Source organism: Peromyscus maniculatus, chromosome 1 (assembly GCF_049852395.1).
Source record: "Peromyscus maniculatus bairdii isolate BWxNUB_F1_BW_parent chromosome 1, HU_Pman_BW_mat_3.1, whole genome shotgun sequence".
In the NCBI taxonomy this organism is placed as follows: Eukaryota; Metazoa; Chordata; class Mammalia; order Rodentia; family Cricetidae; genus Peromyscus; species Peromyscus maniculatus.
In genome coordinates, this window is record NC_134852.1 from 177143532 (window position 1) to 177155805 (window position 12274).

Consider the following 12274-nt stretch of genomic DNA (forward strand, 5'->3'; position numbering starts at 1 on the left):
AGAGCAGAGATGGTTAACAGCTCTCCATTAATGGATACCCTGGGGTTTCAAGCCTCAGACAGCCTGCCCTTGGCTCCTCACAGCAGGAATCAGGGCAAAATGTGAGCTGCTGTGTCATGGTTTTCTGAGGGGAAGAGCGGGATGGGGGTGGGAGGGGCGGATAAATACCACAAGTGGAAGAACCGCATAAACAGAACCACAGGAGGGGCAGGCCTGAGTTTTGACAGTGTAGTAAGATAATGTCTTTTTAGTTTTAGTTGTGTTTTATTTTTGGTGCTGGAGAGGAAAGCCAGTGCCTGCTGCTGCTGAGCATACACTCTACCACTAAGCTACAGTCCCAGTCCCAGTGTAAGAAACCATAGCTAATTGATTAGATGGATCTTTTTAAGTTAAAAAAAAAAATCATTTTCCCACTAGCTTAAAATACCAGGGAGATTATAAAACTACAAGAAATGAGCCAATCTTACCTTAGAAATTTTCAAAATATGGGTTCAGATCTATGCAACTATTCATGGGAATATAAATAGTATGGTTTAATAAGGACAAAATCAGAGGCCCTCTCCACTTAATGACTCATTGAGTTCTAGAGGATTTCCACACTGAGGCTAGTAATTATGTTTAGTTGTGAGAAAATCTCAAGGTACATTTCTCATCTTTTCCTCAAACTTTAAAACTAAGCCTGGGCTGAGGAGTGTGAGGGTGTGGCGGAGCTGGAAAGGCAGCTCAGTTTGAGACCTGCTGTCAAACCTGAGGACCTGAATTCAAATCCCAGTACCTGTGCCAAAAGCCAGGCATGCCTGTGTATACAACTGTAACCCCAGGATGGGGGTGGGGGTCAGGGGAGAGACAGGAGGTGCTGTCTTAAAGGAGTAAGGTGGAAAGGACATCCGCATTCTCCTCTGACCTCAACATATATGCATGCAACACAACACACACAAAACAGCAACAAAGTTGAGCTGACTATTCCTTTTGTATCCTGTGAAAGCATTCCCCTATCAACTTATCAGATTTCAGTTTTCTGAAGTTCCCGAAATCAGTTCACACATGGGAGATGGATCAGCAACAGTTGCTATAGCTCTTCATCCTCCTCATCCTCTTCCTATTAGTGTATACTTGTTGTATACTAGTAACCAGTTTCACAATGCCATCTTTTCAAGTGTATCATAATCATGTTCACTTCCCATTGCCTTTTCCTGATCCTCCCCTTCTTCTTCTTCCCAAATAGATAGTTTCCCTTTCATTTTTCCTCTCTGTCTCTCTGTCTCTGTCTCTGTCTCTCTCTCTCTCTCTCTGTCTCTCTCTCTGTCTCTCTCTCTGTCTCTCTCTCTGTGTGTGTGTGTGTGTGTGTGTGTGTGTGTGTGTGTGTGTGTGTGTGTTCATTCCACAAGAGAACAACATGAAATATTTATGCTTCTGTATCTGGCTTACTTCACTTAACAGAAGGGGCTCCAATTCCACATCATAAGCTCCATGATGAGTAGCTGTTAGTTGGGAGGGATGTGGAACAGGCTCTGTGCTTAGCTATTCCTGCCTGAATTCCGAATCTTCCCCCCACATATCAGGGCCTCCTTTTCATTTTTGTCTCTCACTAAAGTCCTTCATGAGTTTGTACTTGACCTAACATAAAACACTGTAAACAAAAATAAGCACTCGCAGTGACATGAGCTTGTGCTCACAGAATATTGGGGCAGCATACAGTAAGTGCTCCGTGTTTATGCAGTTCTGGGGGAGCCTTGTGATTTGAAAGAGTGTCAGAGGTAGCTTACAGGGATTGTGTCTTAGTTACTGTTCCGTTGCTGTGATGAAACACCATGACCAGATGACTTACAAAAGAAAGCATTCAGTCTGGAGCTGCTTTCAGTTTCCGAGTAGTTCATGGCCACCGTGACAGAGAACGTGCATGCAGGCAGGCTCGGCACTGGAGCAATAGCTGAGAGCTTCCATCCTGACCCACAGGCAGAAGACAGAGTGAGACCAGGCCTGGTTGGACTTCGGAAATCTCAAAACCTGCCCTTAGTGACACACCTCCTCCACCAAGGCCACACCTCCTAATCCTTCCCAAACGGTCCACCAACTGGGAACCGAACATTCAGATACAGGACCCTCTGGGGCCATTCTCACTAGAAACACCCCAGGTTGACTGGGGGAAATAGAGGAAGAGAAGTCACTCTAAGCCTGGGCAAAGTTGATATACATTTTTTTTTTAAAGGTTTTTTGGCAATTTCTCAAACAGTGAGCTACAGATTTGGCTTTGAGCTTCCCAGCAGTATAGCCTAAATAAGAGGAAAAAAAAATCCCAGTCAACCATCGGGCTTCCTATGTCTTTGGATTACAAGTAAACCAGCTCTCTTGGACCAGTGCTTCTCGAAGTTGATTGTGTTGGGCACGGTGCCTGTCGGGCTGGCTCCCAGGTGATGCTGGTGTTGATTGCTTCCTGCTCCTCTCTGGACCACTGGCAATGACAGGATTGTAGAGAACTTGTAAGTGTGTGTTTACAACACATACTTCCACTTAAAAGAATACAGAAACATTAGGTTTGTTGGTTTTCTAAGTAATTCCACAACACATAAAATACTAAGTGAGCTCTGAAAGCGTGGCCTAAGGGCACTTGCCTGTAATCCTCCTGACACCCAGGAGAATGACACAGAAAGTTTGGAAGTTCAAGGCCAATGAGTACCACGTAGAACAACTGTCAAAAACCAAACCTAATACTGAGCCTTGAGATCACCGATTTCTTTGTGTATGTAAAAGTCTGTCTGACACTTGTGCACAGTAAATGTGAAGTAATGTCAGCTACTCTTATTACATCTAAAATAGATTTTCCTGGAAGCGAAGTATGAATGGCAAACTAAAATCACCTCCCCGGCTACGCCTTGCTTAAATAATGCATCTGGATCACCACTTTCTTGCATAAAAGCCATCAGCTAACCACAGATGCTGACGTTAGTAGGCATTTGAGCATCACCCTGCTGGAACCAGTCTTGCCCTCTGGCTGGTGCAGAGCTGAAGGGCATCTGCTTTTCTCTTTGCAACAGAGCCTCTGTTAGGGACAACTGCATTTTGACTATAGGAAACAGTTCCTGGAATCTTTGCCTCTGTCTCTGCAAAAAATGGGAGTTTTAACACACAGCTAAAGACAAAGAAATTACTTTGAAATGGCCACAGTGCTGATCTGAGAAAGCAGAGAGCTTTTCTATGTGAGGCTATTCTGGTATCATACCAGCAGGATCCAGTACTAGCCATCTGCTTTAATGCAGGGTGTTATCACTAGTTTGCTATTAAATCAACACGTATGTCTCAGGGTTTGAAAAAAAAAAAGCTAATAACAGGAAAATCAATTTCTTCTTTTTCACCTTAAGAAAAGAAATGTATTCCCTCTCGGTAGACAGCTGTGGCTTGCAGTTCTGCTGAGATCTTCTAGATCCTAGATGGATATGTTACCATGTTCACAGCAGTTCTCAGACATCCTTGAATGCGACAGTTGACCTCAACCTTCTTTATTACGTGTCAGGAAAGGAACTTAAGCCCCATCTTGCTCTGTTACAAAGGTAGCATACCTTGCTGGCAGTCGTGGTCCTCAGAAGAAAGCCCACACAATATAAAATCAGCACTTTTTTCTCCTTTTAAAAAAGGTGCATTTAAATAGCATTACTTTATTGCAGGCTGTGTATGGAAATAACAGAAAGAAAATAAAATTAGCACCAACCCCATTTCAAAATCAAACCTATTTTTTTCTCATTTCCCATGGTCTTTCCCAGCTCCTGCTTTTTGCAAGTACTCAGGTTTTGTCTATTTTCAGCCTGGAACTTGCAGCAAGACCGCTGCCTACCCCTCCTCCTGCACACTGGGTTTCTAGACTCACCACAGCCTATAGGTTGGTGCATGTTTTAGTCCCATTGAGGCTCTGGAAAGTCTAACTTTCCAGAAACAAAGCCTCTCAAAGCCTTACAGGTAAAAGAAGGAAAGATGGACTCCAATCTCTGCTCCCTGGCTCAGGCGTTAATCCTTTTCAGGATCTCCTATCCCTGCCACTCAATAACTATTAACCCTCTGATTAAAGTGGTGGTAGTGCAGATGAGCAAGGATGAGCCACGGGCAGACATGTTTATGCACCCTTACCCATGTATGCACACACATCTCTTTAGCACTAGCGTAAACTGTCTTCAGTCGTTAATATACCAGTGTCCACTCTTGATGGCGCCTGTGCCTCAACCGTATCAAATTTACTCTGACTGATGAACCAGATTGGCAGGTACCACTGAGACAGCAGAGGGTAGTGAAAAGACACGGTGGATGTTGGGTCCTCTGCCTCTCAGCGGCTGACTCACAGAGTGGACTCACCTCATCTCACAAGGCTGTGATTTTTCTCATCTTAGAAAACATTAGAGCCGGGCGTTGGTGGCGCACGCCTTTAATCCCAGCACTCGGGAGGCAGAGCCAGGCGGATCTCTATGAGTTCGAGGCCAGCCTGGGCTACCAAGTGAGCTCCAGGAAAGGCGCAAAGCTACACAGAGAAACCCTGTCTCGAAAAACCAAAAAAAAAAAAAGAAAACATTAGCTAGCACAAGGTGCCTCCCAACCTGAATTCTAAACCAATCCTTCTGTTGTGCTGTGGTCCCTCATTTACGTTCCTGGGTGGGCTCATTAAATATTCTGGCCATTGAAATTAAATTCATATTGTTGCCTTACGTAGCTTTTCACTTGAATGTAAGAAGCATTCAGTGCAGACAGGAATAAGAGCCGACAAGAGAACAGGATGGAAGGCAGCTTAAAACAAAGGGCAAAAATCCAGGGGTGTTCCAGCTGCCACTGAGTCAGAGTAGTGATACTAGTGTGAAGTCAGAAAGGCCTTTAAAGGCTACCACAACTCTTCCAGCTGCACAACTCTCACCCCCATCCTGTCCCCAGTGAGTCCCCAGTCTAGAGAGAGACAAGGGTCAACAAAGCATAGGAATGCAATGTATTTACCCCTGTGACCTTTGAACTTTACACACAAAACAACAACTCCTGTGTTCTTGAGAGTTCCAAATATTGATTTTCCTCTTGAATTACCTGACAGCATTCCTTACTACAAGATATTTGAGTAGAAAATCCTTGGGTTTTGTTTTTGTTTTATTTTGTTTGCTTGTGGTTGTTGAGGCAGAATTGTGCTATGTATTCCTGACTGGTCTGGATTTCATTCTGTAGATCCAGCTGGCCTTCGACTTGCAGTGATTAATGATCATCTTGCCTGTGCCTCTTAGCACAGGGTTACAAGTATACACTCCTCCACTTAGCTCAGAAGAATCCTTGTGCTGTAACTTCTTCCTGGATATGACATATTCTTCTGTGGCCAGTTCTGTTTATTTCAGTGTTTTCCCCAAGTGATTTCTTAGAACGTTAAAATTCTGAAGTGTGTGTGCGTGTGTGCATGTGTGTGTGTGTGTGTGTGTGTGTGTGTGTGTGTGTGTGTGAGTGTGTGTGTGAAATATATGTGAGAAAGGTCAGCCAAATAAAATGGATTCTGAGGTCTAAACATTGGGGAGAGGAGTAGACTCCTTGTCCTTCTACGGCACTCAGAATGCACATTTGCCTGTTTATCTTAATTTGCTCCAAGCTTTGCCAGCAGTGTCTGGTCACCTCACCACCTTCTCATCTCCAGTTGCCTGTTAACACTCCAGAGCACTAGGTTTAGAAGGTGTAGGGCAGACTGGAGAATACAGGCTTGGGAGGCAGCTTTCAACTGCCACAAGGCTAATGGACTCAGCCTTAATACTTACAGAAAACTAAGTGAGGTTTGATGATAGTCTGTGAAATGTTTTTGTTCTATTAATGGTTGGTTGCCAGTGAAATATATTACACAATAAAACTTTCAAATTTATTCTGAAAGCAAAACTAGACTATGAAAACTGGGATGGGGATCAGCCTAGTTCCCAAATCTGGCCTCTCTACTGCAATGTCTACTTAGCTTAGAAGATAGCCACATTTTGAAATATTGAGAACTCCCCTCCCATCCTCTTTGCAGAGCAGGACAGGGATCTCTGAACATGAACTTGCCTGTCCCTGATCTGTACCATGGCTCCCTCTGTTCGTCTGATCTTAAATGACCTCCTTGGGACACTCTGCGTGGTCCATCAGAAGCAGGTCCACTGGGCTGTTCATTTGCCTCCAACTTGACTGTTGGATTCATTTACTCTTTTCTAGTGAGATGACAATAACCATCATCCACTTCTGTTTCTGCTTTGGTCCAAAAGTTGCTTTCTGAGGTGGTGGCAGATCCCTATGATCTTTGTGAGACATCACCATGGTTTTGCCATGGCCAGGGCCGCAGGGGCAGGTGATGATTCAGCTCAGCAGCCTTACTTCAGACTTCAGGTTTGGGTGTTGGTCTGTGAGCAGAAGGGGACTCTAGATACTGATTATTGATTATGGGCTTCTCTCTTTTCCAGAAATCTTCTCTACGTCTACCCACAGAGACTGAACTTTGCTAACAAACTAGCATCTGCCCGGAACATTACAATAAAGATCCAGTTTATGTGTGGAGAAGACCCCAGCAACGCTATGCCGGTAAGGAGAGGGTAGTGTTTGCCTCCAGTCAGGCGGGCTGTGCTCTCTTTGTCCATTTTCAGGGATGAAATCTTGAGTTCCTCGGTATACAGAGTATGTTCACCACCCGCCCAAGGTCTCTTGATCATGCTAGACAAATGCTTTACCAGTGAGCCACATACATAGTATTTCATTCCAACATAGCCTACTCAACACATGCAGGGACCTTTCTGGCTGGTCTAGTATTGTCCCTGGCATGACGGTGGGGAAACAGCGTCTGCCTTATGTCTCTTTCCCAAATGATGCCATTGTGAGGTGTTACACCTTGGAAATGCAGACCACTTTAAAGGACTGAAAGACCTGGTAGGGTCTCCCCACATTGCCCGGAGCCATGCCGTTCTAACACACTACAAGTCAGAGGGTGGCTCAGTGCTCACTGTTTGCCTGAATTTCTCCCACATGTGCACTTAGGTGCGTGTGAGACCCTTTACACAGCAATCCGAAGCGTAGCCTAGTAATAATAACACCACCTCAGCACCATTTAGAAGTGGATCTTTATCCTGAGGCAAACTATAAACCAATAATTCAGACTAGAATAGTATCTGAGAAGCCCCAGATGCCCAAATTTGCTAGTAAATTACATGGTTGGTTATCTGTTAGCAAAAGTAATGGAATGCAGCTAATGGTCTGCTGAGATTGTAGCTACTAATAGAATACTTGTCTAGCATGCATGGGAGTCCTGGGTTTGATCCCCTGCAACACGCAGTTGGGGGCAAGCCTGAGCACAGAGTGAAGGGAGGGAGAAGTCCTGACTTCTTGCCTCATCCTCTTCTGGTAGAAGTAATTTCTTTTTTTTGTTTTGTTTTGTTTTTTGAGACAGGGTTTCTCTGTGTAGCTTTGCGCCTTTCCTGGAACTCACTTGGTAGTCCAGGCTGGCCTCGAACTCACAGAGATCCGCCTGGCTCTGCCTCCCGAGTGCTGGGATTAAAGGTGTGCGCCACTACCGCCCGGAGTAATTTCTTCCTAGTGCTTCCTTTCCTCATATTTCTACTTTCTAAAAGCTACTCCTCTCTCCCACCTGTTCTCTGATGCAAGGTGTCCCCCTGCAACAGTGGCAGGAAAGGTTGAAGAGGGGGTGCTTGGAAGGAAAGGTCGGTCTGGAGGACTCCCCTCGTCCTCTCTGCCCTAGCCCTGGAGCTCACCGCTCGGGCCTCCAGGTGTGTCTGTGCAGATCCTGTGTGTGGCCAATGTACTCAGCCAAGGGATGGTGGCGGGAAATCTCAGCCAGTTCTCCACTCACCACACCCTGGGCCTGGTCTCTGGATTGCTGCATCGAGAGCAAAAGGCTCTTTCCTTTGCCCAGGAGCAAGGCCACTAGTCAAACCCTGTGCTGTTGGTGCTGCAGCAGACTCAAGGCGGCCAGGGCAGTGGAGACGGCTGTCTCCCACATGGCCAAGCCCATGTCCTTGGAGGGAAGAAGATCCTAGCCTCTCACTAAGGACACAGGAATGTGAAGTTGTCGTGTTGTGTCTGTGCACTGAGACAGTAACGAGACCTCCGGTTTTCCAGTCTCACACCTGTGCCCTTGGTCACTATTAGTCTCTTGAAGCCTCAGTTTACTCAATTTACCCTACTTTTAGTCTGTATGATCACGCTGACCATAGGACTCAGTCTTAACTTATAAACCACAACTCTGTGAGAACAGTGTCCTGTTGATGGGATGGCAGATGATTTGATAGAGTCACAAGTCACCCTTAACTTGGTTCCTTCCACCGATGAACAGGTCATCTTTGGGAAGTCCAGCGGGCCTGAATTTCTGCAGGAAGTGTACACAGCAATTACATACCATAACAAGTGAGTATATTTCAGAGTCTTGAACATATGCTACAATTATTTCAACACCTCCCAGGTTTGGGGTGGGGGTTGGTTTTGAACTCCATGAGTGCTTTTCCCAATAGTTTTGCAACCTAGGGACTGAGGGGCAGAGGGTGTTTATACCCGTTCTATAATTCTGTGTTGACAATGCACAATTTTTCCAAGTAACTAAGACTTTGAGGAGAGAAGCTCTTCAGGAATCTAATATTATTTTAATTATTTCAAAAATGATGATAGAGAGATATATAGTGTTAAATAAAGAAGAGTATTTTCTTACTTGGTTTGAGATCCAAAGAGGGCCAGAAGCAAAGCCCAGCTCTCTTGGGTCATCTTGTCATCTGCCCCTTACCTACTTTAAGCCAACCAAAGGAAAAATGGTATATTCCATTTTGTCAGTAAAGTGAGTGATGGGACCCTCTAACCTCATTCACACCTCACAGGTTGAGGAGGGACATCTCTGTGATGTCAGCTAGGGTTTCATCTTGCCTGATAACTAGACTCCCTTAGGGGCTTCGTGTAAACACTGGCCAGGCTTGTCATGGGGACTGAATAGGTAATACACGTGAAGCCTCAGCACAGTCATTGGCGAGGACAGCCACATGCCAGTCCTGTTCTTGGGGCTGAGATGGGAAAAGAGGTCATAGCAGTACTCTGAACCTCATCCTCTTTCCAGATTAAATTGTGTTTTTCCATTGTGCAGGTAAAGTCCTTTCTAGCAAAGCCTTCAGACTCTGAGCGTTTTTTATGTGCTGGAATGTTTCTCATAGTGTCATCTTGGCCTCCAGGCCACAGCATGCAGGCTCTCGATAGCTCAGAAGCAAAGGGCGGGCAGTGCTGTGCCTGGGACTCCGGGAGTCACTCTTTTGCCGAAAAGTGATCTGTGTCCAATGTGCTTTTGATACAGGTCTCCCGACTTTTACGAAGAAGTGAAAATCAAGCTCCCCGCCAAGCTCACAGTGAATCACCACCTCCTGTTCACCTTCTACCACATCAGCTGTCAGCAGAAGCAGGGATCCTCGGGAGAAAGTCTGCTGGGGTATTCGGTGAGTTGCTTCCAGCTTGTTCTACACACCCCTCCACCCCGACACACACCCCCTCCCCCCACCCACACCCCCACACAACTGCCGATGGAGCCAAGGTCCCTGCAGAGAGTCCGTCCGTCTGCCCCCTTGCTTGTGTCCTGTCAAGAGCCGTAAAATGTGCTAGTCTGGATTATAGCCCAGAGTAGAAATGGTTTTACCTAGAGAATGACAGATTCTTCAAATGGAAACCTGGTAGGTGGTAATCTTTAACAGATATTCATTTATTTAAGAAAAAAGGCATTGCAATATCTGTAATTTCAAATTTAAGTGCTTCATATACATAATTAGCTCTTCAGGGGAAAAAGTTATTTCTTTAAAAAACATGAAAGGTAAACGGGACATTGGTATTCAGACAGGAGCCAATACTGGCCATAAAGAAAAAAAAGAAATGCTACTGCTTGGGCCCAGAGAGCAGCAAATCATTGACATTGCCATCACAGGAGTTCTCGGGGAATTTACAATGCAGAGGAGTGGATTGAAACTGCTGCAGAAGGAGACCTGGTCAATATCCAATCGTCGTTTAGTCGTGTTTGATGGCTGTGAGCTTGATAAACCGCCAGGGCTGTGCGCAGCCATAAAAACCCCTTTGCTCTCGACATCATCTGTTTCAGTGGCTGCCGATTCTCTTAAACGAACGTCTTCAAACCGGATCCTACTGTCTCCCGGTTGCCTTGGAAAAACTGCCACCCAACTACTCCATACATTCTGCCGAGGTAACCAGCGCTGTCTGGCAGCTGCGTCCTGCCCAGCTGTGGCCTAGGATGGCTTCCCCACACCCACTTCCCATGGCCGAGGGTGTGTCTGAGGTCGGAGGTGACTTGCGGGGTTCCTCTAGGGCTGTCATCTCCAAGCACCCTGTTTTCTGAGAGCACATTGTTCCAACAGGGCGGGAGGGGTGTCTGGCAGTGAAAGAGGCTTTCCTCATTCGGACATCACCACAGCAGAATGTTCTGTAGATACAAGGTGCACCCGAGGCAAGGCTACCTTGAACTGTCTGCAGTCCTCAGTTGTGTAGATTAGGAGTCAGGCTGAGCCCACTCCTGACAGACTCTGCTCCTGTCAAGAATCCTTTCCGAGTGTGTCCAGGCCCGAGTCAGCAGTTCCTCTGTGGGCCATTGGTCACAGCCAGGGTGGCTGGACTGTAAAGATGCCAGTTCCAGAGCCCCTGCCCTTCCTGCCTTGGCTGTTCCTCTTGCCTTTGCAGTCTGTGGCAATACCACAGTCGAAAGAGACTCCTGTGACTCTCAGCCCCTATCAGGCCTCTCACCCTTTCAGTAGAGGTTTACCTCGGTGAGTATTATTTCTAAGCAAATCATCTTACTCATCAATAGTTTATCATGTATCATGAAAATACGATTCCTTTTCTAGCCTTCACAGTATTATTGGTGGACCTTAAAATTTAACACAATCCTGAATACCATCCTTTACCCATTCAGCAACCACCTTTCCTGTTCCCCACAAGCATCCTGTTTTCATACTTGTCTGAATCGGAGTCCAGATGTGGCCTGTGTGGTGTTGGTTGGTTTACCTTTCATGTAGCCTGTAGTTCTTTTATTCTTTGGGGTTTTAAGTTGAAGAAATTTCCAGGACCTTCCATTTAGATAGACCCTTCCCAGTCTTCCTTCCCTGCCGTTTTCTGTCGCCCCCAGGCTGGCTCTTTCCCTTTGTTTTACACTAAAGCTGTTCTCCTGGACACCCCAGGCTAGCCTGAGGATGGAGATATTCATTCCAGTTCGCCTGTACCCCTCGGTGTACAGCACCTTGCAGAAACCCTCACAACTGCTTTTCCAGAGCCAAGCAAGGTGGTGCGTGCTGTCCTCCCAGTATGAGTGAGGCAGGAAGATCACTGATGTCTGCGGCCTAGTGAGCCGTCACTAAAGGCCAGGAAAAAACAACCCTGCTTTTCAGTTGTTAAGCTCTACATTCTAATTTGGTAGGACTCCTATGGTTGTTGTTGTTGTTTCCAAAGCATAGATAAAAACCTGAGGTTTTGTTGTTCCTTTGTTGAAATTTTTAAAAATGGTTTTTAAGACAGGGTCTTGTATAGCCCAGGCTGTTCTCAAATTCACCAAGTAGCCTAAAATGGCTTTGAACTCCTGATCCTCCTACCTCTGCCTCCCTACAAGCATGTGCCACCACACTCGTCTAAACCTGAGGGGTTTTTTGTTTGTTTGTTTGTTTTCAAGACAGGGTTTCTCTGTGTAGTTTTGGTGCCTATCCTGGATCTTGCTCTGTAGACCAGGCTGGCCTTGAACTCACAGAGGTCCTCCTGCATCTGCCTCCCAAGTGCTGTGATTAAAGGCATGCACCACTGCCGCCCAGCTAAACCTGAGTTTTTAACACAAATCCAAATCCCAAATAGCAGTCTTGCATTCTCCAGCTGTGTGAATGTGGGCGTATCACTTACCTCCTCTGACTCTCAAAGATGAAGTGAAGTCCATATCTGACTATAGGTGCAGTGGACATTAATTAAAATGGTGCTTATCAAGAGGTAAATAATGCTAGAGTAAATATCAGTTTCTTTTCTGGCCTACAGCCTCACCCTCAGGCCTCCCTGCCTTTCACTATGAAATACAGCAGTAGCAGCAGGTGGCTAGTGAGATCTTGAATGGGCTAGTTCTGACTCTGAGCTGTTCGTGTAAAATATAGGCTGGATTTCAAAGTCTTGGCATTGGAAAAAAAAGAATATTTATTAATTATTTGTATGACTTCTCATTGAAGAAAGAGTGGGCCGTACTGTGTTATGTGAAATAGTCTGTTGAAATTGCCCTCACGTGTTCTTTCATGTGGCT

At 45.7% G+C, this 12274-nt stretch overlaps 1 protein-coding gene across 2 annotated transcripts in view; it reads left to right on the forward strand.

Moving 5' to 3' along the window:
- Dock8 (dedicator of cytokinesis 8) overlaps window positions 1–12274 on the forward strand; it is a 212403-nt gene that overhangs the window by 113823 nt on the left and 86306 nt on the right. For both annotated transcript variants that reach the window (XM_042262086.2, XM_076561526.1), the window contains 4 exons: window positions 6429–6546; window positions 8309–8379; window positions 9305–9443; window positions 10094–10195. In XM_042262086.2, coding sequence (XP_042118020.2) covers window positions 6429–6546; window positions 8309–8379; window positions 9305–9443; window positions 10094–10195 — 430 coding nt within the window. The remainder of the gene's footprint in view (window positions 1–6428; window positions 6547–8308; window positions 8380–9304; window positions 9444–10093; window positions 10196–12274) is intronic.